Source organism: Clavelina lepadiformis, chromosome 8, assembly GCF_947623445.1.
Source record: "Clavelina lepadiformis chromosome 8, kaClaLepa1.1, whole genome shotgun sequence".
NCBI classification, from domain to species: domain Eukaryota; kingdom Metazoa; phylum Chordata; class Ascidiacea; order Aplousobranchia; family Clavelinidae; genus Clavelina; species Clavelina lepadiformis.
In genome coordinates this window covers 7,078,619-7,105,481 of record NC_135247.1, presented here as the reverse complement: position 1 = coordinate 7,105,481, position 26,863 = coordinate 7,078,619, and the positions used below count along the sequence as shown (strand labels likewise).

Here is a 26,863-nt window from a genome sequence, read left to right as displayed (position 1 = left end):
CATCAACAATTTCAGGCTGTTTGTTCATTTCTCGAAGGTTTGCAGATAAATCATGTGACATCTGCTGACGCAAATGTTGGACAGTCACGATAGAACCACCATGATTGTATTTCCGACAACTTTCAAAATAAACCGGCGCGGAAATTTACATGTGTATTCTCGTCTATGATCTTTGTTTATGGTGCGTCAAGTATAGTTGTGGCACCTTGGTATACGATTAGTTACTTGTCAAGGGCGTTAATTCCTATATAAAGCAAGACATAGAAATTAAACTACGCAGCTTTAATCAGGCCCGAGCAAGCTCAATACACTTATATGCTTACTTGAAGTAACAGAAACCTTTTCACACGAATAGGGGAAAGAAGAACATCAAACTATAAGTATTTCAATCAAACGGTACATTTCAATTTTATTACTTAATTTTAAGATTTACGTTAGATCTGGTCTATTGTTCAAAGTTTTGTACAACTGAAGTGACGGAAGAGATTAACACACAATGCGCGTGATTTAACAAGCCATGAATGTAGTAACGGTAAAACGTCTGAAAGGCTACAATTTAACAAATTCTAATTTTTGTTGAATTACAGAATGGCCTCGAGAATTCCGTCAGGGCAATTACACCAAAGGCGAGCAATATCACGTCAGTTTAAAGATACAATAATACTTATCTTTCACAACATCTGTGTTTACCTTTAATAGAAGTATCGGTTTTAGTTCAAGAAAACAATGTTTTTTGTAAAAACATGTCGCAGAATTGTTCATCGCACGCACGACAATTTCCAGTGACGTCACACCGGCATATTAAGGTCACAAGTGCTGGTCATGAAAATTAACCTGTCATCTTGTAATCAATTGCGAATGAATGCACATACTGTATATGTTAACTCTAGCAAACCTATAGCCCGTAACATTAATTAACATCTTTAGTAAACTCAAAACCTGCTTGGTTAGACAATATGTGTACTCATCAAAAAAGAATTCATTTTTACGCTCATTAAAAAGCATTATATTAATATTACACGAAAATTATTTGATTAATCTTGTTTGAGTATTGACTGTGCAGTAGTTTATTGACATAATCTCTCAAAAGTGTGCCTCCAGTTGAATTTACGTTTTTATTAAACCTAGTTTACAAGTTCTTTTGGAACAGTCAAGATTGTCTGATGACAAAACCAGATCGAAATGTCTGAAGTTACCATTTCGATAACTTTTGCTATTTTTGTGGCGTTTGTCAATCAGCTTATGCTGTAATTAAGGATAATTTTCTCAAACTTCATGTAAAAAATGTGACTTTTTTAGTTATTCTCACTCAAATCCCGGGAAAACGAATGCACTTAAAACAATAGCTTTTATTGGCGCTAACCACTTGCTGCTCCAGTTTTGGCCAGAATTTTTACTCCTCAAAATAGCTCATGTTTTCTCGGTAGTCGAGTGATTTATTTAAGCTATTCTACGTGAATAACCCATTTTTGCTTTTCCCGATTAAAAGTTATGACGAAATATTAGGTTAGTAATAATGACAGAAAGGTGCCTGGTACGGTGGGGGAAGATTTTTAAAACTTCTACATATCTTACGACAAACCGGTTCAGCGTCCTAAACATATGTAGGCCATCTAAACATACACTATCCGATGAACTTTTAGATAAAGGTTACCCAATTCAGGGCAAACTTATGTCACTAGAAACATTTCACTTGGAAGCCAATAAACAAAGGAGCTTAATTACGGTGTTATTGTTAAACCATGAAGAATATAACCCTTGGGATTTCAAAACATGAAGTATAGGTCATAACTCATAATATGCTATGTTAACGCAATGAAATTTTTATTTAAAGCTGAGCGACATTGCAGTTTTCTATGCATATTTCCGTAAGTTTCCGCAATGACAGACAACATGTTACTACATTATATCTAATGCAGTTTATTTCGTAAAGTTACGACAAATATGGCATACAAACAAAAATGAGTTTTTGGGAGCCGCAACACACCGCAGGGTAACACCGGGCAGAACGACATTACACCGACGATATTGACAATATTCGAAAACAAAAATCCAGCGAAGCAAGGATATATTATCGGCAGTTTCTACGTAAACGAAACAGCGCGCTTTTCCTAACTCAAGTCTTAATTCTACTCAGCAACCAAACGGTCTAATGGTAGCAAAAGTCCCTATACCGCAAAAGAAACACCACGCCGGTCGGGTTTTCGACTGATAGAGCAGCAAAAAACATAAAGAAAGCACCAGTGATAATATATACAATATGCGGGCTACGAAATAAATAGAAGGCAGTAGGGGTTGACATGCAACGAATGGTTTTGGGTCTCTTGGTCAAAAGCAAATAGCGAAGTACATGAAGAGAGTAGATGAACTTGCTTGAGACGTCAATGCGATAACCATTCCCAGCCCTGTAACACAAGAAGTGCGTGAACTACAACCCAACCTCCATTTACTGGCAAGACGAACAGATACAAATCACTAAGCACAGCAGCAGTCTATACTGCTTCGCCTGTTAGTCATTATTTGGGCAGCCTCACTCTTTACCAAATCTATTTCGATACCAATCTACAAACAATAGAAGTTTTCAAACAAATAAACTTGTTTTCTAGATATGGAAATGAAAATAATTAAAACAGTCACGTAAATCAGGCTTCATAAAACTGACTTCGCGTAGTTGTACTTAGAAAGCATGTTTTCACTTGATGTTATATTTACATGTTAACTATATCCTCTGCAAGCATAGAAAGATCAAGTGACATGTCAAGATACCATGCAACTAACATATCAATGACACTGCAAACAAAGACAAGGTTGGTACCTGCTGAGCATCTGCCTCCATGCTCTGTTGTGTTCCGATCGCTGAAGGTACATCTGTTCCTACAAAGGCAGGTAAAATAATGGTGACGTTTACACACGAGGCAAGACTTAATCTCAGATTGTAGTAAAACTTACTGCTCGTACCACCGTTCATAGCATGATATCCCGTGCCTGAGTGCGGTCTGCACGTGCTTTGATCCCAAGCGTTCCCAGCCGGGGTTGGATTGCTGAAGTTGTTGGGCGCAACACCTCGGACCATGTAATCACTTCGACCGTCAAGAAAAGGTGCTCCATCCCGCATGTAGCCTGTTTGCCCGTCGGCGTGCATTTGGTAGGATGGGTTAACTTCTTGCATTTGCGTGTTGGAGTACCCAGTTGCGATTCCTGAGCTGCCATCGTTGCCGTGGATGTTGCCAGAATATTGTGAAGGAATCGAACCGTACATGCCGTTGGAATTCTGCATTTCCTAAACACATAGCCATTATGCGATATACTTGCAAGTTACCATTTAGGTACAGTCGTTATACAACGGCCAAAATCGTTACACCGTAACTTGTTGTTCACAAAATTACTCAAATCAAAGTGAAACCCTGGCGAGTGCACGTTACATGACGCTTCAGCATTCGTACTTTAGCTTAACAGTGTACAAATTTCAACCTTATGTTGATAAGGACCGACAGCAGTATGCCGAGATTGATGGTTGTACATGGAGTGCTGCTGCCAATTCACGTCCGACCCCATATTCTGCACGTAGCGGGATATGTCAGCTTGCATGTAGTAAGGCACCTGGTATCGCTGTGACTGCTGCGGTACCGGATTGGAAGGATAGTTCCGCTGCATCTGCAAACAGAGATGTGGTAGATCAGTAATTACATTGACCACTGAAACTCCTTGCTTTGTACATAAAAACCGAGCAGTCTAGAAAACCTTATCTTGGTTGACCAAGTTCCTAATAATGCCTTGACACAATCTACCTGCTGGCCATGCTGAAATGTGTTATTGCTTCGGAAATGTCCTGCACCACCCAAATGAGAACCAATCGGCTGCAATGCCGACTGCTGCTGCTGTTGCGGACCAACAATACCGACACTGCTGTTACTCCCAAGGTGACTGCCAATGGGGGGCTGGCTACCCACACCTCCACTGCTGGTTTGCGAGAAGTGGTTGTTACTCGGGTGCATGCGGGTTTGAGCGTTGAAACCAACGGGTGGCAAGTGATGGGAAAAGGAGTGGTTTGGTGTGGGCATATGAGGGTTAGAAAGGGGTTCGATCGTTGGGGTTTTATGCGATGAAGGTATCTCTGAGGCAGTAACCTATAAAATATAGTTTAATAATCAGGGTCATGTTTTTAACAAAACTATTGCGACTTAGTAACACCAAAATCGGCTATAACAGTGGTTCCCAAACGATGCGGCGCACACGGGCGTCGCAAAGCTCGTCTTTAAACTTTATTTCTTTCTGGGAAAGAACGTAATTTAGCGGCAGGTTTTATTGAAATAAATTTTACCACAGTTTTATGCCACACTGCATCCATTATCGAGTGACGATTGTGCCTAAAGATAAAACTGCAACCAGCTTCATTATGAAACAGCATTTCTGATTAATTTTTGATTTTTTAAGAACTATTTTTATTAGGGCGCCGTAAAAGTTTCAAAGAAGGAAGCCCATTAAAACACATTTCGGAACCACTGGGCTATAATAAGATTTACAGCTTAAATAACATCCAAATTTACCTGCGGTTTGTTCGATGTAGCTGTTGTCATGATACCATCATTGGAGCCGACGTTAGACCAGTTTGTGTCTGCAAGTTAAAATTTACGACTGTTTAATGCAAACATACCGGAAAACAAAAAGTAAAAATTGACGGCGAAGTGCGAGAGAGCGGACTAACACTTGGCTTGTTCCAGTGGCTGCATTCCTATACGGGCCGGAGTTAACTTGTCATAAGACCATATGTTGGTTGCTTGATTGCCAACTACTGTAGTCAACGGAAGGGGTGGGTTGGCTGCTCTTCTGTGGTAGGCACGCTCCTTTACCGCACAACAATAATTTACGGTCAATCGCAGCAAGGAGGTTGCTTGTTAAATTACGGACAATCGTAGTCGTACTGATCTCTAAGTCAAAATAACTTACAGTTCCTATTGGTCTGGGCCTGTTAGCAATCTCTCCATCCGTGCCGGGCGAACCCTGCTGGGAACCGGCTGGAGATGCAGTGTCCAGATTGTTTGTGCTCGAACTTGATACTGAAATGGAAAATCTCGCACGTGAAAACAAGTTCCCGTGGATATAACAGTGAAGTTAGACTAGCGTGGACATAATACGTATTATTTTTTTCCGGTTTACCTCCAATGATTCCATTTTCTATGGCCGGTGAATTCATGTTGCCTCTGTAGCCGGGAGCCTTCGACTGATCAATAGGAGTTTTCGATTGCTCCGGTTCCACTGAGGTTGCCCCAACCATAGCTGACTGAGTGCTCTTTTGATAAGGACCAACTATGAAAGTCGAACATACGTAACACGTCAAAACAAACGTAAGCAAACAATTTTAGTCACAAGAAACGAAAAATATGAGTGTGATAAAGTTATTTAAGGTGGTGTTTCTTAGCCCGATAAACTGGTCAAATCCAGTTTGAATAGATGGAGCGGAGTAAACGAATAATACATATAACAGAAACGTGCAAAACCACAGTTGTTCTCCTCAGACGTTTTCCACACAACCCGGTTCGTTCAAGGAAAGAAGTAACGGCTAGAAATAACGAACGGTTGTGCAAAACATACAAGATTGATTGTGACAAGCAGACTTAAATGGCAGTGCCTATTTGCCGTGGTTTTCACAATTTCTTGATGTGGTAGTAAATTTGAACACTTCTAAAATGGGAACAAATTTGGAAAAGGTTAAGAATCACTGACTGGAGGCACCTGCAGTAGGTTCACTATTCCACATGGTGGCTGAACCAGCTGATGGCGTGAAGGAACCACTGAATGGTGAGTAAGTTGAAGACATTGGATTACCTTCGGCCTGAACTAGACCAAAACCGTTCTTTACTCCGCCTGTAATTGAATAATTGCCTTCAATAATAGTAACCATGTCAAAACGTCAACTTCTGAAACGTGGAAATCGTAACTGGAACTTACTTGAGTTATTAGTTTCAGTATTTTTTTGCACAGACTTTGCACCAACAAACTTTACAGCTTTCATAGATTCCACAGGAGCATTGTTCGGAGTGAGGGCAGGGATTTGGGTAGGAATCATTAGGTTTTGATCCGGTGCTGAGGACTGAGTAGGACTTATGGGAGTAATCTGGGAAGAACTGATTGGCATGTGGCCAGATGGTATCACGTTGGATTGGGGAACTGACGTCATCAAAGCTCGTGAAGAAGGCATCAAGCTCTCAGCTGACGTCATTGAATTATGACAAGCAGAGGGCGCGGCACTACCGTGAGATGGAGAAAAAACGCTTTTGTCGTGTGTGACGTGGCCCTGGTTGAGTGAACGAGCAGGCAACAAGTGATGTGGAGTCGACAGAGCGGAACCGACTGGACCAAACGACGAATGAGGAACCCTGGTGGGAGCCACTGTGGTCACTTTTGTGGACATCATGGGCGCCACGGGTTGAACAGGCTTGCTCCCTTGTTTATCTGTTTGGAAATGATCGATCATTAAAAACAATTGCAATTTTCAATTAACAGTACATTTAATATTGCAACACATTCTAACACACACGGCGTTTGAACGCAAAGTATTTTTGCAAACAAGGCACATTAACCACAATCTTAGCACACAATTTTATATCGGAAGTCACGAAGCGCTTTCTCTTGCCAGTGAGTGGTGTATGGCAAACTTCCAAATTAAAGTTTGAAGCCAAACCTAATGTTTTTGATTGAAAGGAAACGGATGGTATCGAATTTACTGATGTCACAGGGGGTGGCAGAGCAGCAAATAGAGCCTTCTTGACTTTCTCCACCGTGGGTGCGCTTTGAGTATTCGTAACAGCTACAAAGAAGGCAAAAACGTCAAATGTTGGCTGAAACTATTACTGAGAAAATCAACAACACATAACGTCGTTAACAAAATCAATGCATAATTGCAGGTACTTGTAGAAGCTTGTGTCCATTTGTTTTGAGCGGGGGTGGGCGAACTATTGCTGCTGACTGCTTGTGTAGTGGGTGGGGCCCATACACCGACTTTAAAGGATGAAGTTGTCGAAGCGGGCTGACGTGGCTAGAACAGAAAACGCAATGATTCACTTAAGACACCATGAGTCATTACTGGCACTTACATTCATCAGTAACCGAATGCTTTTATAAATCGGATTTTCTTGGTAACACATAAACCGTGCGGCTCATGAAAATGCTTATGTTCATAATTATTTTCCTCGCAACCATACTTTTGTACCTGGCTAGCAGCTTGAGCTACAATCGACGGTGGCACAGTCCAGGCCGGCTTGGATGGTATCGGCGCAGCGACAACGGTCATCGTTGGTTTGTGAACCGGTTGTTTAGCCGCAGCATTTTGCGCCGCTTGAGCATGTGCCTTAGCAATTATGTCCGAGATTTCGTGGTCGGTTCGATCTTCTTTGATGAGAGATGTGATCAACTGGTGCGCATGTTTAATGGCTTCGGAAGCGCCCCTAAGTACGAAGTTCATTTGGATTAAATTTCACATTCAACTCGGCAGTGAATTTGTCTCGATTCCACGTATTAGGTAAGGTTAGAAGCTTACTTGATTGTTACTGTTCTTTCTTGACCACCTTTCCGTTGTTTATCGATGTCAATGTGAGCGCCTGTCACCTCTCTTATGGCGTTGATGTTTACGCCGGCCCGCCCAATCACACGTGATATGAGGTTGGATGAAACCATAATGCGCTTGGCACTAAGTAAAAAAGAAGCTAGCGCATTATATTCGTTTCAAAGAGCTTGAATCCTAACCACAGCATTCGTAAAGCTAGAATAGGAAAATAAGCAAAGCCCAAACCTATTACGTAATTCTACGCGCCGAAATTTGTCATAGTCATTATGGCGCTGATTTGGCCTAATCACGGTCAAAAATTACATCTACTGCCAACCACAACAACGACTGGTACTTGGGAACGATAAACAGTTTACTTAATCAAAAACAAGCTTATCGAAGAAGCCAGTCAGTCTTTGAAGATTGATAGATGAAGTAGCTGTTTATGCGAAGTCTATTTTTCGAAAGGCTTACGCATTGGAGCTTCCGTATTTTCTTGTGGTAACTTCCTTCCAGCCTTCATCTCGGCGCTGTGTTCTCTTGCCCGGGCTTGGTGCGATCGTCGAATTACGGAAAGTGGCAGAGGTGGTACGTGGAGCACTCTTCGCAGATTGCGCATACGACTCACTGAGGTTAAACAGGAAAAATACAACAGTGATCAACTCGCACAAATTAGTCCTGACCTGGTTAGTAGAAATATACGGGGTTCGGAATACCGGGTAGTGGAAGTTTGCTTGTGAGTTGTGGCAGATTTTCGATGTTTGCGTAACGGATTTGGACGCGGACTTGTCTCACCACCAGAGCCAATCCCCGAGCTAAAACGTAAAAGGTTTAAGACTAATTTTGAACATGAAGATTAAACAAGTTTTCAACTATTCTAGTCCAGAGTGAGTCAGAAATTAAAAGAAAAACGGGAGATGATACTGTACAGTACATATGAAAAATATCAGCACCATGCCAATAACAACTCAAGGAAATAACTGTTAAGACCTGTCAATGGATTGTGCAATTGGAGGCTGAAGAGCTTTTCGTTTTGATTCTGGTGTTTTTTCCTCGTCTTTTGGCCGCAACGCACTTGTCTGTGTGGAAATTCCTGTGACTGAAACCGCAGGCGTAGATACCTTTAGGTTGCTCGGCAGCAAGGACGGTACACTCACAGAAACCTTGACGTCAGCTTGCTCACCTAGTCAGAGAAATTATGCACACGTTTATTCTTAGAAAATATTACGACTTGCAAATGAATGTAAAATATTAAAACACATTTACAAATTTACCGAGAACTATGTTGTTGTTTTTCGATTGAGCAGAAACAACCGCAGACGCCGTGGAATTGTTTGAAGGCGATGATGTGATAACGGCCGGCTTCTTCACAGATTCTGAATTCAACTGAAGTTTTTCTATGGCGTTGGCCATGTCTTGCATGGGCGACTGCTGTTCATCTTTCTCGCCTTTAGAAGAAAAATATTTCGTATTTCCTATTGTTACTGTTTTCCTTTTCGATACGCAGTTACTCCGTGAATTAACGTTATTTAGTAACTAAAAAGTCTGTAAAAAGATTGATAATTACTCTCGATGCCAATGCTTTCTTTCTCATCTTTCGTATCCTCGTCTACTTTCTTCCTTTGTTTTCTTTTCAAACGACGCTTCTCTCTCTTCCGAGCCGCTCTCTCCTTCCGATTCTCCTCCTGGCTCTTTGACAAACATCATAAAAACAAAAACAAATGAAGTGATCCAACGAAAAAAGATAAAAAGGGCTCCTGGAAGAATGTGAAATGTTCGCCTACTTTTTCCATGTCCAGTTCCTCGAGTAATTCTGAAGCGAACTTGTTTGCTTCCTGCGCTTGTCTGTCTTTGGCCTGCACAATGCACTCCATGCACTGGTGGCATCTTTTTAACAATTCTCTATCTGATATCGTGGCGATGTACCGCATGCATTCTGCATCCGATGGAAACTGGGACACTTCTTTGGCTAGCCAACGAACAACCTGTGACAAAATCACAAATGCAGTTATATCGTAAAAAAGACTTCTCCGCGTCTGAACACTTTTGTGCGAAAGACAACATTAGAAGTTTTTCTTTCGGTAACATATCACTTTTTGCAAAATTTGAGTAAAGTCAGAATAAGACCTACAAACATAGAAAAACAACAATGTTGTGATATTTCAATAGAACATCTCAGTTTATTTAATTGAGAAAGATGGACTAAGTTTTGTTGGTGAAACTATGGGAATTTCGTCATCATACCAGAAGTGCATTTTAGTTTACCTAATACATGCTGGTGAAACGTTACCTGGACATGACCTTTCCTAAAGGCGGCCATTAAGGGAATGACATTGCGATTATCAGCGGCGTTCACGTCAGCGCCTTTTCCAACCAACAACATGACAACATCGAGGTGACCTCCATTACAAGCCAACCAAAGTGGAGTGTTGCCTTTCTTGTTCTTCACTTCAACTTGTGCCCCGCTGAAACCGACATTTTATGTCATACAATACTGAGACAAACGTTCACTCAATTTGTCTAAAAATGCCTGTGCACTATTTGCGCGATAAGTACGTCATGGTCCGTTAATATTACTTCTTCGCTCTATGTACATTAAGCAAGCGTAGCATTAAGCAATAGTAAGTACTATAATAATAATACTGATGACGCAATAGCAACGCAGAAAGTGCATGGGCATATTTCAGTTCCATCCCACTCTACTCACCGTGTAAGGACTAGTTCACAGAAGCGGTAGTGTCCTTTATCAGCAGCGATCGTTAGCGCCGTATCACGTGACGAAGGCACAGGAGCGGCGTTTGGGTCTGCCCCTTTATCGAGAAGGACTCGACCAACCTATGATGTAAAGCAGTAATATAAAAAACGTTATCTCCACAGCACTAGATACAAAAAAAGCTCATGTTTGATTGGGACAGCGACACATCATATCCATTAGTGGTCCGATTAGAATCAAATCATCCTATAACAAGATGAATTTTGGTGAACGAAATGCTCTTACTTCTGCATATCCACCAGAAGCAGCCTCCATCAGGGGAGTGAGTCCGGTTTTGGCTCGATGTTCAACATTAGCCTTGCGGTCCACTAGCAGGCTTACCACTTCGTGGCGGCCTTGGAAGCACGCCAGGGTCAATGCTGTGTTTCTGTTGGTTTCAATCTGTAGAAAATATCATTATTTAGTCTAGTGACAAAACGTTTGGTTTAGCTTATAGCTTTTACTAACCTGAGCATTTATATCTGCGCCCATATCAAGTAAAAGCTGTACAGCCTGTGTGTGCCCATTCATAGCTGCAAGCATGAGAGGTGATATTCCCAACTTGCTGCCAGTTCTAGACGAAGTAGTACACATTTAAATTTATAATAGGGCATGTGGAATAGTCAAGCAATTTGAAAACCATTATTCTTATTGGTCACAGACTCACAGCATTCTAAATGAAAGCTAAACTTATCTCTAACAGTGTATCATGAAAGATAAAGATGATAACATACCTGGAATTAATTTCAGCACCATGGTTTAACAGCAGTTTTATGATGTTCACATAGCCGCCAGATGCTGCTAAGGATAGTGGTGTGTAATCTGACACATTTCGATGTTCTTTGTTGGCACCTCTATCAAGAAGCAGTTCAACGACTTCTAAACGCCCACCAGAGCATGCCAAAGAGAGTGGAGTGTCTTTGGTCCTTTCTGATTGAGCTTCAATGTCAGCCTGGGACGAGAGTAATATCGAAGCCACTTCTACGTGACCAGCTGTTGCGGCCAAAATCAGGGGGGTAAAACCTAAAAATTTATGCAGAAATTTAGATATTCATTGCTTGTTAATCACGATTAGTATCTTCAATTTAACAATGATTCAATTATTGCTAATGCCTAAAATTAGGTCGATGAAGGGTAGAAAATCAGCAAATATGCCCCAAACCTTTTTTGTCTCTGTGTTCAATGTTGGCACCTCTGGCAATTAGCAACTGAACCAGCTCATAATGACCACCAGCGCAAGCTAGTGTTAAAGGAGTGTCATGGTTGCTCTCTGTATGTCCATCAATTTCAAGATGATAAGGCATCAAGGTTTGTGATGGTACAAATGCAGGAACAGGAGGGAGTTGGGCTTGACCTTCTACAGCTGGTTCTGAGTTCATAAAGCACAAAAATTAATGGAAATTTTAAGAACTACCTGCTTACAAAACGTTCAGTTATTATTCTTCCAACCAATTTTCAGTGATCGGAAGATGATCGGGTTAGTTGATCAAACTTGCCTTCACATGTTCCACAATGCTCTGGATGATGAGGGCACTGACAAAATGGATCTTCATTGTCTTTTGCTGCTTGTGGTAGTGAACCAGAGGATCCTTTAAACAAAGAAGGTCTTGCAATGAAGTTTGCCAGGCCACGGCCACAAACAGTGACATTAAAACATTTTAACTGCGAATTCATCTTAAACGACAGAATATAGAATAAAGAGTAATCATCACATGATTATACCATTGTTTAAATTCTGTGTTGATGGAGGAATGGGCTTTGGCTTCTCCTGTGCAAAAAAGATTTTAATGATTAAATAAACAGAACATAAAAACTTGTTGCATGAAAAACTCTCACAAATGAAAACAGAAATACAATTATAATCTTTACCATCAATATATTGTACTACTTAAATACTTTGTAGTAGACATTGCTGAAATGAAACAAGTTCATAAAAATATTTTTAGTCATGCAATAAATAAGATGTTTCTGTTTCTTACGTTAAATACTTCAGCAGTAGGTCTAGGTGTCACTGAAAAACAAAGCGTAAGAAATTGAAACTAACTGTAACACAGTATTGCAGAAAAATGACTGTAAGTGGCTACAGGTTTCAGGTTTAAGAATAGTGGATGCAGAAAAAGTTCATCTGAAACTTACGTTTTAGTTTGTTTGGTTCAATCGTTGGAGTTTCGTTTTCCTGCGTAAGAACAAACTTGTTACCACAATGAATCAAAACTAACACACAACTTGCACAAAAAGCAGCATAATGTATTTTAAAGTGAGCCCAGCAACTTACCCAAGGCTGGTTTTTTAAACTTTCCATGTCATCTCCATCAGGTTTACCTGGAAAAGAGGTTGATTGTTATGCTGTTACCAAGCAAAAACTTTCAAAATCAACTCTAAGTTGTTATATGCGAATTCCTACATTTTGTCAACTAATGTTGTGTGGTGAGATTCTTTTTGCTTTAAACGAAACACAATATCAAATGCTAAGTAAAACAAACCTCTTTGCAATGCAGCCCCCTCTTCTTGCTTCATTTCTATGTAATGCTTTTTTAGTTGTTGTTGAGTTTTTAACTGAAGTTCCCTTTCAACCTGAAATGCAATCAGTAAAGTTTTGTGGCTGTTTTAATTATTGCAAGCATACTTTCTTTAGACACACAAGCAGTCTGGGCATACATTTAAAGATCTGATATTATTTTTGGTTAACGGGTTTCGTTTTGAAGTTAAACGAAGACAAATGATTAATGCAGACAGCATTTTTTCAAAAGAAGAGTAGGTATCAATGGAATCACGACTTCAAAAATTACGTATTTTAAATTACGAAATTAAGTATCTGAATAATTTGATTTGAAATGAGTTTTAGCTGAAATAATCACACAAATTATGGGACGAAATATGTCTATCTTAAACTGACTGCCCATATGTGTATGAAATGTGTGTGGAATGTTTGCAAAATCTGGCAAGTTGTTTTACCTTTTGTAATTCATCCAGTATTTTTTGTTTCTTGTGGATTTGTTCTTCCCTAGTCTTATACATTTCTTCTACCTTGTCTTTTGTTAGCTGATCATTCTGCGCATAGATGTGGGTCATGAGTTTACAGTAAAAGATAGAATACAAATTGTATGCCCAGAACTGAATGCTTTGTTATAGAAAAATGTTTTGTTAAAGAACTGTGCAGCAATTGCAATGACCACGGGTAGCGTACACAGTTCAAAAAGGCATGTAAAATGTGGAAATTGAATTTGATGAGTGGTGTTGTTGTTGTTGTTGTATTGAGTTGTGTAACCACAAAGAAAAACAACATTGACGTAATAATGATGGATTATATTTCAGTAAACGGTTCTTGATAGGTACAAGAGTATACTGAACATTCCATCCAAGAACACAAATGTAACCAATGGTTACCTGCATCATTTCAATGCTCCTTAGTTGGGCATTCTTCTCAATGGCCTCTTTGATCCTCTGTTCAAGCTCAGTTAATTTTCCTTGGGCTTCTTCAACGATGGATTCGGCAGATCGTGTTTTTCCCGCTATATTAGAGCATATGCTTTAAAATGTTCAGTTTTTTTGCAGATATTATAGTGTGTAAGACAATTGTAATTAAATATTGCTGTGTTTGTTTGACAACAAGTTACAAAAATGTTGATTTGCTGCTTCACAGCTACTATTTGTGACTATTTACCTGCAGCGTCACTAGCCATTGATCGAAGAAATGACTCAACGGTGATGGCAACATCTTTATCAACTGCCAGTTTGGCATCAGGCGAGAGATAATCAGATGCTTGTGACAGGAGACTGCCTTGCTGGATTAAATGTGTGACCAATGCTGCTGTGTTGAATGACGAAGTGTTTGTCGAGTCCGAGGGATTTTGTTGTTGATAGTACTGTAACTGCTGTTCATACAGAGCTTGTAGTTGACCTGTTTGGAAATGGAAATGTGGCAGAAATTTTTAACAAAAAAACAGTTGTAAGACTAAACACCGAATAACTTGTGCTTTCATATCTAAAAGCAATGGACCAGTCCATGAATCAAATCCCAGGGAATGCATTAATTCATAAATAATTCAAATAGCTGAATAATTTAGTGTAGAACATAAAACGTCACAAACAAAAGTTACCTGCTGTCTTTTCACTGGTCTCATTAATTGTTACGTCATGATCAGCGGTAGTATTTTCAACACCTTTAGCATAATGTTCACAAGCAGCAGTGATAGGCAGTTCTGGTGCCTGATCTGGCTCCTGAGGCGGAACAACCATTGGCAGTGACTTAGTTGGCACACGAGGAGTTACTCGCTCAGGTGTTGGTGAAGTTACCTGTTACAAATCACAAGCATATTGTGTTATTTCTAGTGTAAAAATCTATGGAGATTTTTATTACATATTAGCCTAGTGATTTGCACAGCCATAAAAGGCACACGGCAGGAATACAAAGGAGCAGACAGTCCAACGTACATGAGCATTTTCAGGAGGTAGTGACATAAAGTTGTGTGGAAAATCTAGAAGCAGCTGGACCACTGTTGTATGGCCTCCTTTGGCAGCTTCAAGCAGCATTGTTGAACCATCTTTTAGCTAAAGAAAAATTTCAAAATGAAAACTCTACAAAATTCCTATCACACTTATGTTCTCAACCCTTACTTTATGTGTTGGGTCTGCCCCTTGACATAAAAGCAGTTCTACAACAGAGAGGTGGCCACAGACACAGGCAAGGGACAAAACACTGTGCTCATTATTCTTTGTGATTCGATTTACATCAGCTCCTGAAAATTATATTTAGTCAATAAGAATAACATTATAGATTCAATAACATTACAAAAATATATGGTTAATACACAGTGAACAATAACATTATAACAGCTAACAACAATGAAAACTGTGCCAGCAAAATTAAATCATAAACATAACAAAAGTTCTCTCTCGGTGGAAAGTGAAGCACCATTAAAAATATCGCTAACAACACCGACCCCTTGAAATTAAGAACTGGACAGTGCAAAGGTGACCGGCCCTGGCAGCTTTCATCAGTGGCGTTCTCCCTCCTTCTGTTTCATGCTCCAGATCAGCACCTGCAGCTAAAAGGTGATCCGCAACATCCGTGTGTCCATGCTCACAGGCATATGACAAGGCAGAATCTCCACTTGTGGTTGTGGCATTGACATTAGCACCTGCAAGCATGAAATGAACCATAAATCTTAAATGTTGTAAAAGTTGCATTCATTGATTATACTGGTCAACACGGTTTTTGCGGCAGACTGTGTTGCGATCTTTTTTACCTAATTTTGGGGCACTGAATCCGAATCTGGCATTATTTTTTTTCTATCACGTCACGTTTTTGAGATAATATATATGTTCATTATAAATAACACCGCAAATCAGAAACCGCCTTGAAATGTAGAGGTTGTTTTAATCAAAACTGCTGGAACGCTTAATCATGCAAAACACGAACACAAAGCCTCGAAATCATTTAAAAAACATCACTAGAAACCAGGGCTGGGGAGCCGGAGCCTGGAGCCTTGGAGCCAAGCATTTTCTCCGGAGCCGGAGCTGGAGCCTTTTTAAACATTTCTTGTGGAGCCGGAGCTGGAGCTGGAGCTACAAAATATTTATCAGCTCCAGCTCCAGTATTGAATATAACAAACTTTAATCACTACGTAACAAAATTTAAAAAAATTTTTGTTTGGCTACATTTATTAAGTGTATCTGTATGATTTTCAAGCGCTGATTTCAAAAATGCTATTCAAATGCTTTATTCAAAAATGCTTGGAGTTTTCTGTCTACTTTGAAGTTTTTGAAGACCTTTGCTATTGCAAAGATGTAGAAGGCCTGTTTGGTGCTGTTGGAATAGATCATGATCCTACTCAGTGGTGGCGTTTCATTGACAGTTCTACCAAAAGTCTTAAAGCAGTGTTACTTCACAATGGCAACATATATCCATCAATTCCACTTGCTTATTCCTTACAGATGAAAGAAGATTATGAAAACGTCAAGCAACTGCTCATTAAAATCAATTACACTCAGTTTAAGTGGTATGTTTGTGGTGACTTTAAAATGTTGGGAATTTTGCTTGGTCTGCAGGGTGGTTACTCAAAATATTCTTACTTTCTGTGCTTGTGGAATAGTAGAGCTGACGGTGAGCACTATGAGAAAATTAATGGCCGACATGGGAAAAACTAAACCCAGGAATGTACAACGTTATTAGGGAACCTCTTGTAAGCCGGGAAATAGTTTTACTGCCTCCACTTCATATCAAATTAGGTCTGGTAAAACAGTTTGTCAAAGCTTTGGATTTTCAAGGACAAGTTTTTCAAGAAATCCGTTCAATGTTTCCCCGACTATCATTTGCCAAAATAAAAGGAGGAATATTTGTTGGTCCTCAGATAAACACAATGTTAAAGTGTAAAAGCTTGGAAGAAAAAATGAATGAAACAGAAAAAGAAGCGTGGCAAGCATTTCGAGGTGTGGTTGATGGATTTTTGGGAAATAAAAGGGAGCGAAATTACAAAGAGTTGGCGGAGAAACTGATCAAAAGTTACCAAAACATGGGTTGTCGCATGTCTGTCAAATTTCATTTTTTATGTTCGCATCTGGATTTTTTTCAAGAAAATCTAGGTGACTTCAGTGAGGAGCACGGTGAGAGACTTCATCAGGATATTGAGCCAATGGAAAAATGATATAAAGGCCGCTGGTATAGTGTAATGATGGGAAACCACAATTGGTCTTTAGTAAGGCAAGACAGGAGTAGTCATAAAAGAAAAACTCGCTCAAAAGTACATTTTTGAACGACTCTTACTGTTTGACAAAACTATGTTACATTTATCTTCAAGCCTTCCTTACTAACGTTTTTAAACTGGTTTTTGCGTTTAATAAACCAAACAGAACCTTGATGTGGAGCTAAAATCTACTGCAAGAGTAGAACACGATTTGAATTTTTGAAATATCAAAATTTGAATATTTCAAAAAGTAACGATGGTACGAAAAAACTAACTGGATTTTTGAACTCAGCACCCAAAAATACATAAAGGGGCATTAAAAAAGTAGCCAAACAAAAATTGTGTTACGTAGTGATAATTTGTCTTAGCTGCTATTTTTAAAACGTATACCGGAGCCGGAGCCGCTGTTTAAAAGTTTATAGCTCCGGAGCTGGAGCTAGTGGATGAATGCTTGATAGCTCCGGAGCTGGAGCCGGAGCCTATGCTTTTTTGCAGTGGCTCCCCAGCCCTGCTAGAAACTAGCCGTTGAACAATCAATGTAATGATACAGAAATGCCACAATCTTTAAGAGCTCGAAAATTTTCGTTTTAATGGCTCTCGTTTATAGGTAGTGGTGTAATTTTCTCTCTTCAAGTTCCAGCAGTAATCTGCCATCATGTGGCAGTCCCATCGGCCCTGGTAGCGCTCTTTCATATAACTCTAATGTCTTAGTGAAAGCGCTCACCTTATTCTTCACTGAAGTCCCCAAGGTTTTCAGAAAAGTAATCTAAATGATTTTTCAGAAAATGTAGCTTCATGCTCATATTGCATTTCATCTCTTGCATGCTAGATAACATTTCTTTTAAGAGGTCTCGATAGTTCTCTGCCTTTCTGTTGCCAAAGGAGTTACTAACAACTAAAGAAAAAGCATTCCAAGCCCTTGCTTCAACTGTGTTCATTGATGCTGCAAAGTTTGGATCTCTGTGCAGCCCCCTTATTTGTGGGCCACCAAAAACTCCAGCCTTTTTCTTTCTTTTCTTCACTGAGACTTGGAAAGGCTTAGCAGGTGTACTTAAAGCAATCTCCATTGTGATCAAGAGCCTTAGCATACCATTTCATTGCCCCAAGTTTGATGGGAAGTAGCAGCAGGATGATCTTCTTGGTATCTACTAACGGGTTATGAATGATATTTTTCTCTCCAGGTGTTAAACTGCTCCTTTCTGGCCACTTATCTTTTTATTCAATGCTCATCTTTGGCTCTGCTATCCCAGTAGCAGAGAAAATAAGGGTATTTGGTGTAACCACCTTGCTGTCTTAACAGAAGGTTCATTATTTTTATGTCTACACATAATTCCCAGCCATGATCACTGTACTTCAGTGTTTCCAGCACATCCTTAATGTTTTCATACGTTTCTTTGAGTGTCACAGAATGTCCTACTGGAATCGATGCAAATTTATTTCCATTGTGAAGTAACACCCACTTCAGGCTTCGTTTTGAGCTGTCAATTTTCTTTTACATTATACGAACAATGTTATGTTTATTGTTGACAATGTTTACGTTTTACTAAAGAGCAGGGTGCTGTCACAAAAAGCATTGGCCTTTTAAGTCTCCAGGGCAGATGTATATAGGTAAAGACGGTAACTCAGTAATGAGCTACCAAACGTGATGTATAAACCAAGCGCGATGTATAAAGATGGTAACTAAGTAATGAGATACGAAAGAAAAAATAAATGCGTCCACATATATTTTTAAAATACGAAAAGAGGTCCGTGATTGAAAAAATATTGAGAACGACTAGATTAAAGTTTACTGAAAACTCTGTCATTCTGTGCTACAACAAAACTTCCAGCCGAGGTTTCATCATAGGTGATTTCAATAACAATATTTGATCTGTTGCTGTTATACGCTCACCGTACAGTCACTAACGAAAGTCAAAATTTGATCAATTTATGAAATTGGGGAAAATGCGCAGCGAAAAAACCTGACGTGATAGAGCAATTCTGAGCTCAGAATTGGATTCAGCCACCCAAACTTAGCCTAAATCAATCATCAAAGTTCATGCAACAAAATATTTTTTTGTTTTTGTAGACCAATGTCACCAGGAAAAAGTGTTATAAAAAGTAACTGTTACCATAACAATCACTTCCAGTAACTACACAAAAATATGAAAAATTTATAATATCATATTGTAAATGCACAAAATCAACCCTTTTACGCTATAAAAACACATATAGCTACTGAAACAACACAATAATTCAATAGGAAACTTGTACTTTATTTTTACATGGCATACCTTGCTGTATTAAAAATTTAACAAGATCAAGTTGTCCCTCCTGAGCTGCTTCCATAAGAGGAGTTGAGCATCCAGTTTCAATATCTGCTCCAGCTCTCACAAGCAGCTCACCACACTCCAGGAATCCCCCACAGCAGGCTAATGTTAATGCAGTTTCTTGGGTCTCTTCAGTTTTGGCATTTACATTTGCTCCTGCAAAGCAAAAGTTTAAATAGGAAAGTGGATAACATACAGCCATGATAATGGTTCGCATAACAGAAGACTTGATTCTAATATCCAAAATGCATCATCATCACCTTTAGCAAGAAGTAAGGCAACCATTTCTTCATGGCCTTCTCTTGCTGCTTCCATCAATGGTGTGTATCCTTCATCATTAACTTCTTCAAGTGCAGCTCCCCTCTGAATGAGAAGATCTGCTAAGTGCACATGACCTCCACAGGCTGCTAAGGTCAAGGGGGATTCAAAACTGTCAGCCGGCATGTTAACTTGGGCACCAGAATCCAGTAATAGTCTTGCCACTTCCACATGCCCATCCTGAAATATGCAGCACTCGGATAAACAATTAAACCCGAAAAATGAGCATTGCCATAACAAATCTGGTATTCAGTAATTTTAACTCTTTGTTTGCTATATTGCGTGTACCATTGAGGCTTCCATTAAAGCTGTGTGCATTTCATCGGTTTTATGTTCCTGATCGGCACCGGCTTGTAGTAAAAAACGGACCATTTGCAGGTGTCCTACAATAAGGCAAATAATTTACTTAACAACACAGGATTTTAACAAACTAAAACAGTGTCCATGGCAATGCAAGTATTGTGCTAAGTGGATAACAAACAACTTGTACCTTTATAGCAAGCAAGTGTTAATGCGGATTCCTTGAATTCATTGGAATGTGTGTTTATTCCTGCACCATGATCTAACAATAGTGATGCAACACCAACATGACCGCCAGATGCAGCTTCCATTAAAGGAGTGTGGCCGTTTTCATTGTGACATTCTAATTCAGCCCCTTCATCAACAAGAATGCGAACAACATCTTCATAGCCTCCACAACAAGCATATGTGAGGGCAGTGTTCCCTTGAAAAGGAACAACATAATCAGAGTTATTATTAAAGAACATAGATTTTAGATTATTAGATTATAATCAAGTAAGCAGCTTATTAGCTAATCCACTTGATACCGTAACATTAAATTAAAAATATCTACGAAAAATCAAATTGTTGGAAGTAACCAAGGCAAATGTATATAATTAGCTATGGATATTTTTGTGCTACAAATTGATGAAAACAATGTAAAACATACATAAATATACCTGTGTTTGAAGTTGCATTAACATCAGCACCATGTTGTATTAATAGATTGACAATTTCACCATAACCGCCTGATGCAGCCTCCATAAGTGGAGTACATTCGCCTTTTGCTCCACAGTCTTCAACATTGGCGTGCATCGAAAGTAGAACCTTACAATATCAAGAAACATATTTATTTCGAGGCTGGAGGGGAAATGAAAAAAAGTTAAACCTTCCGTTTATCATTTAAAAGGAAGTTTAACTTAGCAGGAAAAAAAAAGAAAAACTGACAGAAGAATTAAGTATGGAATGTAAAAGATAGAAGAAATGAAACAAAAACAAGAGAAAGCTGCCTTGGTCAGTTGTTCATTTAGTGTCAAAAGAAATGCTGGACTGATTTTTTCACGAAGCTGTCTGCTCGACTTGCTAGTGAGGTAAGTTGCTTCATCAGTGTAGGGTGGTACAGAAAGTAAGACCTTGGAATTACATTATGTTTAGATGTGATAGATTAAGAACGATACCTGAGAGATGCCAAACATAAGAATATAGTAAAGGCAACAGACAGCATCTACAGGATGATATAACAAAAACCGTGCTACTTCTAATTTCAAAATGTAAAATCAAATTATTGCAAATAAAATCACTGTCACCGAGTTATCACAGAATATCTTAATTTCATAAACTTAAACACATAAAAACAACAACTTACTGAAAAATGGTAAAGACACACAACATTATTAGTGAGTGAGACCAACTATGTACATACCTCGGCAAGCTCATAATATCCTGCAGAACAAGCAAGGGATAGTAAACTTTCTCCGTCTTCTGTTGTCTCATTAGCAGAACGACCTTCATATAATAACTTACGCACTGTGCTGACATCACCTTCGCTACAAGCTTCCACTAAAGACCTACAAAAATGACGCAATTAAGGAAAGTGATATCTGAAACTGAATAGAATGTTAGTTACCGGTTCGCTAAAAAGTTCATTGTTATTTCAATTGTTTCATGAATATCATCGATGTCACAGTTACATCATATTCACAAACTGTAAAAGCCCGTTTTGCATTAACACATGCGTGAGAACAAGCCACGTGATGACTATGCAGAATGCAGGTCAATACATATGCCATGCAAGTGGCTTTACATAGTCTCAAATGTACTACCATAATTATACGATTCAGCAAGACTTTCTATGACTTCCTTATCATATCGTTAATAACAACAATGTACACATTATAATTGGAGCAACTTATACCAAACAAGCAATGCACAGTGTACATTTGGCCATATTAATGATGCTATATATCTTTTTTAAAAAACTTTGTATCTAAGAGTAGCTTAAAAACATTTTATTACTTTGGAAGTACCGCATGTATATATACTAGGGATGGGCCAACACAAATATTAACAATGGCGAACCCGAATACAACATTACTTATAAATTTATCGACTTTGGTAGGAAATGATGATTTGTTTTCTGCCTAAGCTAAACTAGAGTGAACATCTCTTATTGAAATTCATTTACGTAAGCATTTTGCTTTTCTAATCGCCATTTGCTCATTAATTTGTAGCAATTACATTACGTTACAAGCAATATTTGGAAACTTTGTCATGAAATTTTATCGTTTGGTGCTAATACGAATATAGCATATTCGGGGCTCCTTCGGGTTGACCTTTATTATATTCTGATTCGCACCAACCTGCATGATTATGCTCGCGGCACACTCCTGATATAGGCATAGAATTAAATGGCATTTCAACAAAAAATGCTTTTGTGCTCGAATTGGAAATACTCTACTTACGGCCAAACGTAATAAATTTTACATATAAAAGCAGTGTGTATGAAAGCTAAACACAGTAACATACCATAGGTTTTTTGTTTTAAAGCTGTTGCAAAAAAAATAATTTAATCATGAGAAATATAAAAGCATTTGAAAATAACCTATACATTCATATATGTATATATACATTGATGTCATGAACAGCAAATTAGCACAGTAATATGGCATCATTGTACAAATATTAAACCAGTAGTATGAAATATTTTGGCAACATATAAATATAATCAAATAGAAGCAAAAAACACATATGACTTAATAGTGAAATCCAAAGCAACAACCATAAAAAGTGAAATATTTGCATACAAAAAGCCTGTTAACTAATGGCCCAAGAAATCCCATAACTGATTTTAAGAAGCTTGTGTAACTATTCAATACTTAAGTAAAATAAAAAACAGGATATAGTTCGGCACTCTTAAGGTTTACTTTATATTTTTCGACACGAGCTTTTGCAAGCATAAGCTTTCTTCTTCAGGTGTACTGTCAAATGTTTTATTTTCACAGTTTTCACAGTACACCTGAAGAAGCAAGCTTATGCTTGCAAAAGCTTGTGTGGGAAAATATAAAGTAAACCTTAAGAGTGCCTAACTATATCCTATTTCTTATTTTACTTTAAAATTTGGTTAACACAGTTCAGACAACATCAACTTAGTATTCAATACTAGTAATAGTGTAGCAATGTTACTATGTATAATTGAAGTATATACGAAAGTATTTTGCTGGTAGCCAGGAATCAATTAAGTCACTTTCAGTAAATCAAATTTTCTCCTTAAATGAAGTTAAGGATTAGAATTAATGAGGCTTTCAACATGTTTGAAAAGCGAATTTACCTTTCAGAGGATGCTTCATTGGGGTTTTCACTGTCAGGTTTCATTTTAGACAAAGCAGATGCAGCTTCATCTAATGCACAGGACACAGATGATGATAGGCGGCGTAATACCTCGGGATCAGCTAATGCTTTTCCGTCAGTGGTGGATAGTTTTCCAATGCCTGAAACAGTTATGGTGGTGATGACAAATTTTCAAATCCGATCTTTCACTAACGTAACATTTAATATATAATATCAACTAAAATATTGCATACTTTGTCAAATAAACAACATAAGGTAGCTTAAACATGCTCTACTTTGATATAGCGACCTGAGAAACCAAAATCAATCATGATCCAACACAAAATCATGCTCAATCAAATAAATTAAACAAATATAATCATACGTGTTAAGTATGGGTCTGCCAGGAATGCGCAGCAGATCCGGAAATTGTGCTTGGATCTACCGCAGACACTGTTTCTTAGTATGTTATGTGTTTTGTTATCTGCCAGGTAAGCACGGCAGATCCGGAAATTGTGCTTGGATCTGCCGCACACCTTGTTTTTTTGTTAAACAACAACTTAAGAAATCAGGATATCAATGAAATCAAAATTTGCCAATTAGTGTTTTGCAATTGCAATGAAATATCAGAAAAAAAAACTTAATACGTTCAGCTTTTAAGCTGTGTGGTTTTAATTATTTTTTTAACTACAGCTATCGTTGTTTTGCCTTTCGTGTTCAAGCTGGATTCTGGAAATTGTCACAACGCATTGCGTGAGACGTGAATGCGTTTTTGTTGTGAACCACATCGTACACACAATACTCATACAATTTTGTAATAAATTAGAAGTATTTTGTATTAAGGAGTTGCATTAGAATCAGGCTTCACAATTATCAGCAATACAACTTTACAAAAAATTATTTTTCTTTCAGACATTTTTACCAACACATGGCTAGTTATTAATAAACATAACATAAATTGGCATAATGTTGATACATCTTTAGCTTTGCTACTATCACAAGTTTATACATCCAACTCGTGCAATGCGATTGCTTGTAAATTGCAAAAACATGAAACATTGGAAGAGGAATAAACAACCTACTGCTTTTTCTCTGCCCTTAACTGCAGTTACAGTGCTTGCAACAATGATCTTTTTCTCTGAATCTAATTGCGAAACTGCAGTGCTTTTAGCAACAATATGTCGCACCAAAATAATACAAGTAGAAAATGATATCATTATGACAATTTATTGACAACTTGAGTTTCCCTCGATCTGTAGTAGCCTAAATTACTAGTAAATGTTGGTTGTTTACTATGAAAAAAGAGCTCTGAGTTGGTGGGGTAATTATAAAGGTTGTAATATACTTTAGTTTGTATCTCATAAAATTGTCCTTGAACCTCAGAAGCTGAACCATAGATTAATTATTTATACAACCTTAGTTAGACAAATATCTATGCTACTCCAAAAAAATGTGCTTGTAAGTATCGAATTGGGGGAATCCCCATATTTCAAAATCTTGCAGTTTGGCAGACCCAAAGAATTTCAAAACTTGGCTCAGAGATAAGAATAACTAAAATAAGCAAAAAATTAAGAAATTTTACTTAAGATTTAAAAAAAACTTTGTTAACAGAGAACATTAATAACACATGACAATGTTGTGCAAAATAAACTCTACAACTTATACATACATACCAGCTGCTTCAAGCAAGGCTTCCAACCTAGCCTGAGTTTCAGCGTCAACAGAAATTGATTCGTCTCCAGCACCGTCAACTGATGCGTGGCTTGTAGCTGCTAACAAAGCTAGCTTTGAAGCAAGTGCAGAATGGTCACTTCCAAAACTTTCTTGGTCTAGTATGAAGGATTCAATCTGAACAAGAGCAAATTCCAATCAAAAAAGTGAAATTTAATGTATGACACACAACAGTTTATCACGCAATTGTATACGGGCTACAGCTTACAAAATAGTTCCAATTATGGAGAATGATGCAATAGCCACACCTATTTCAAAATTATATAATAGTTACATTATTATAAACTCACATCTTCAGCAAAAGCTACAGCCTGATCACCAAGGCTGTAGCGGTCGCCAAAAAGAAAGCGTTCTATTTCAGCTAAACTTTCGATATCTATAGAGGGTCGTGGTGGTTGCCACATTAAGATATCATCCGTTGACAATTGAATATTAGCATTTGCGTGACGATTCATTTTAGTGACCTTGTTTTTTCGTTTATCTTTTTTTTGCTAATGTCTTTCTGAATAAATATATTATACAGCAGGTTTACACATCAAAATGCTTCTGTTTCAAATACTATATTTATATATTGAAGGAGTTAAATTAAGAGCTCTGCGCTCTCAAAATCTAAATTCTCAACAGTTTGCACTTACTAGGTATATATATTCTAGAAAAACTTTAGCTGAATCTGATTGCTCAAATACTTGACCAAAATATTTTCTGCAATACAGTCATCATTCAACAATCTTCTAACCATATTGTTAAGAAACATGTAATAATAAATTCCAGATAGCAAATTTAATATACTATTTGTCTAGTTAAAAGCTTCTTACTTCTCTTAACCTTTCACTCAGTTTTTTGAAGTCTATCACTTCACTCATACCAGCAACAGTAATTTAAGCAAAGCCATTGGGGATTGTTTTCAAAGCAGCATGGTGAAGACTCATACACAAAGAAAAAGGGAGTAGAGCAGTAAAACCAGATGCTCATGCCAATCACACACTTACTCTTACAGGAGCAGGCAAAATTTTACTCTTTGGTCTGCCATCAAATAATGTCAGTGTGAGCACAGCAAATTTGCAACTGTGAGCACCACTGTGCAGCAGTGGGATTTAAGCTTTTCAGACACAAATATATACAATGTTAACTTGCAAAATGAGTGAAACAAAGTTACAAGTTGTAACTGAAATGAAAGAACTTGTACTACTCTAACTTACAATGAAGTGGTAACGCAAAAGTAAAATTAGTTCCATATTCTATTTGGAGCATATGAAATGAAAGCAGAGTTAGAAGAATAGCTGAAATATCTAAGTAGCCAGTTAACAAACATTTGCTGTTTTAATGTCTGGTTTTTGGTTAACTGAACAAAGTACTTGGACTAAATGTTAAATGTCAATTAAACTAATGTTGTTGAACTTTCTAACTTTAACATGGACCATTATTGTCCGAATCAACCGACCAAAAAAAAATTTAAAATTAATAGTTTTAAAATTCAAAATTAACCCACGTTAAATATTAAGGTATTGCACTGACTGACATATATATACGTTGTTGTTGAATACAAAGAACAAGCTTATTGTGTAAATTTGTGCTTTGTTTTTATTCCAGGCATACGCAACACAATTCCTTACTTACAGATTTAGTACATATGTATACAAGCATCTTAAAATAGGTTTTTCCATATCCTGCAAGATTAAAGGACAGGAAGCTAGTAAAAACAGTGAAATCATATCAAAAAGTGTTGTAGAATAAATTATTGAACACTTGATCTACATGTAAAAAGTTTTAAATTTACCTCTGTTGTTTCCTCTTCGTCAGTCTGTGACATTTCAAGCATTCTCAGATCAATATTTTGTTTGGTTAAGTTTTTGCTCTTATTATCTTTATAAAACTTACCACTAATTAAAACAAATATATCTAGTATATATTAGTGCAA

General features: G+C 38.0%; 1 protein-coding gene across 6 annotated transcripts; it reads right to left on the bottom strand.

Moving 5' to 3' along the window:
- Positions 1 to 1,900: 1,900 nt before the first annotated feature.
- On the bottom strand, positions 1,901 to 26,863 carry LOC143469822 (ankyrin repeat domain-containing protein 17-like). Of its 6 annotated transcripts, none has more exons than XM_076967658.1 (49): positions 26,723 to 26,863; positions 24,888 to 25,062; positions 23,216 to 23,375; positions 21,311 to 21,455; positions 20,568 to 20,715; positions 20,099 to 20,332; positions 19,897 to 19,991; positions 19,551 to 19,788; positions 19,255 to 19,446; positions 15,239 to 15,436; positions 14,913 to 15,034; positions 14,730 to 14,846; positions 14,396 to 14,591; positions 13,960 to 14,196; positions 13,683 to 13,807; positions 13,251 to 13,346; positions 12,779 to 12,869; positions 12,571 to 12,617; positions 12,432 to 12,471; positions 12,275 to 12,306; positions 12,018 to 12,063; positions 11,792 to 11,884; positions 11,458 to 11,664; positions 11,030 to 11,318; positions 10,764 to 10,869; positions 10,542 to 10,697; positions 10,251 to 10,378; positions 9,834 to 10,008; positions 9,328 to 9,528; positions 9,111 to 9,234; positions 8,818 to 8,991; positions 8,534 to 8,726; positions 8,260 to 8,358; positions 8,018 to 8,170; positions 7,538 to 7,687; positions 7,211 to 7,445; positions 6,910 to 7,036; positions 6,683 to 6,808; positions 5,950 to 6,453; positions 5,725 to 5,865; positions 5,158 to 5,307; positions 4,948 to 5,057; positions 4,706 to 4,844; positions 4,548 to 4,615; positions 3,789 to 4,127; positions 3,472 to 3,654; positions 2,950 to 3,280; positions 2,816 to 2,874; positions 1,901 to 2,405 (listed from the first exon to the last, which is right to left on the bottom strand). In XM_076967658.1, the coding sequence occupies exons 1-49, from the start codon at positions 26,762 to 26,764 to the stop codon at positions 2,382 to 2,384; spliced, it is 7,560 nt and encodes a 2,519-aa protein (XP_076823773.1). In that variant the 5' UTR covers positions 26,765 to 26,863; the 3' UTR covers positions 1,901 to 2,381. The 6 variants fall into 6 exon arrangements, with proteins under 6 accessions (XP_076823773.1, XP_076823771.1, XP_076823768.1 ...); XM_076967656.1 differs by lacking the exon at positions 26,723 to 26,863 and adding an exon at positions 25,236 to 25,434 and having other exon boundaries at positions 2,950 to 3,271; XM_076967653.1 differs by lacking the exon at positions 26,723 to 26,863 and adding an exon at positions 25,236 to 25,433.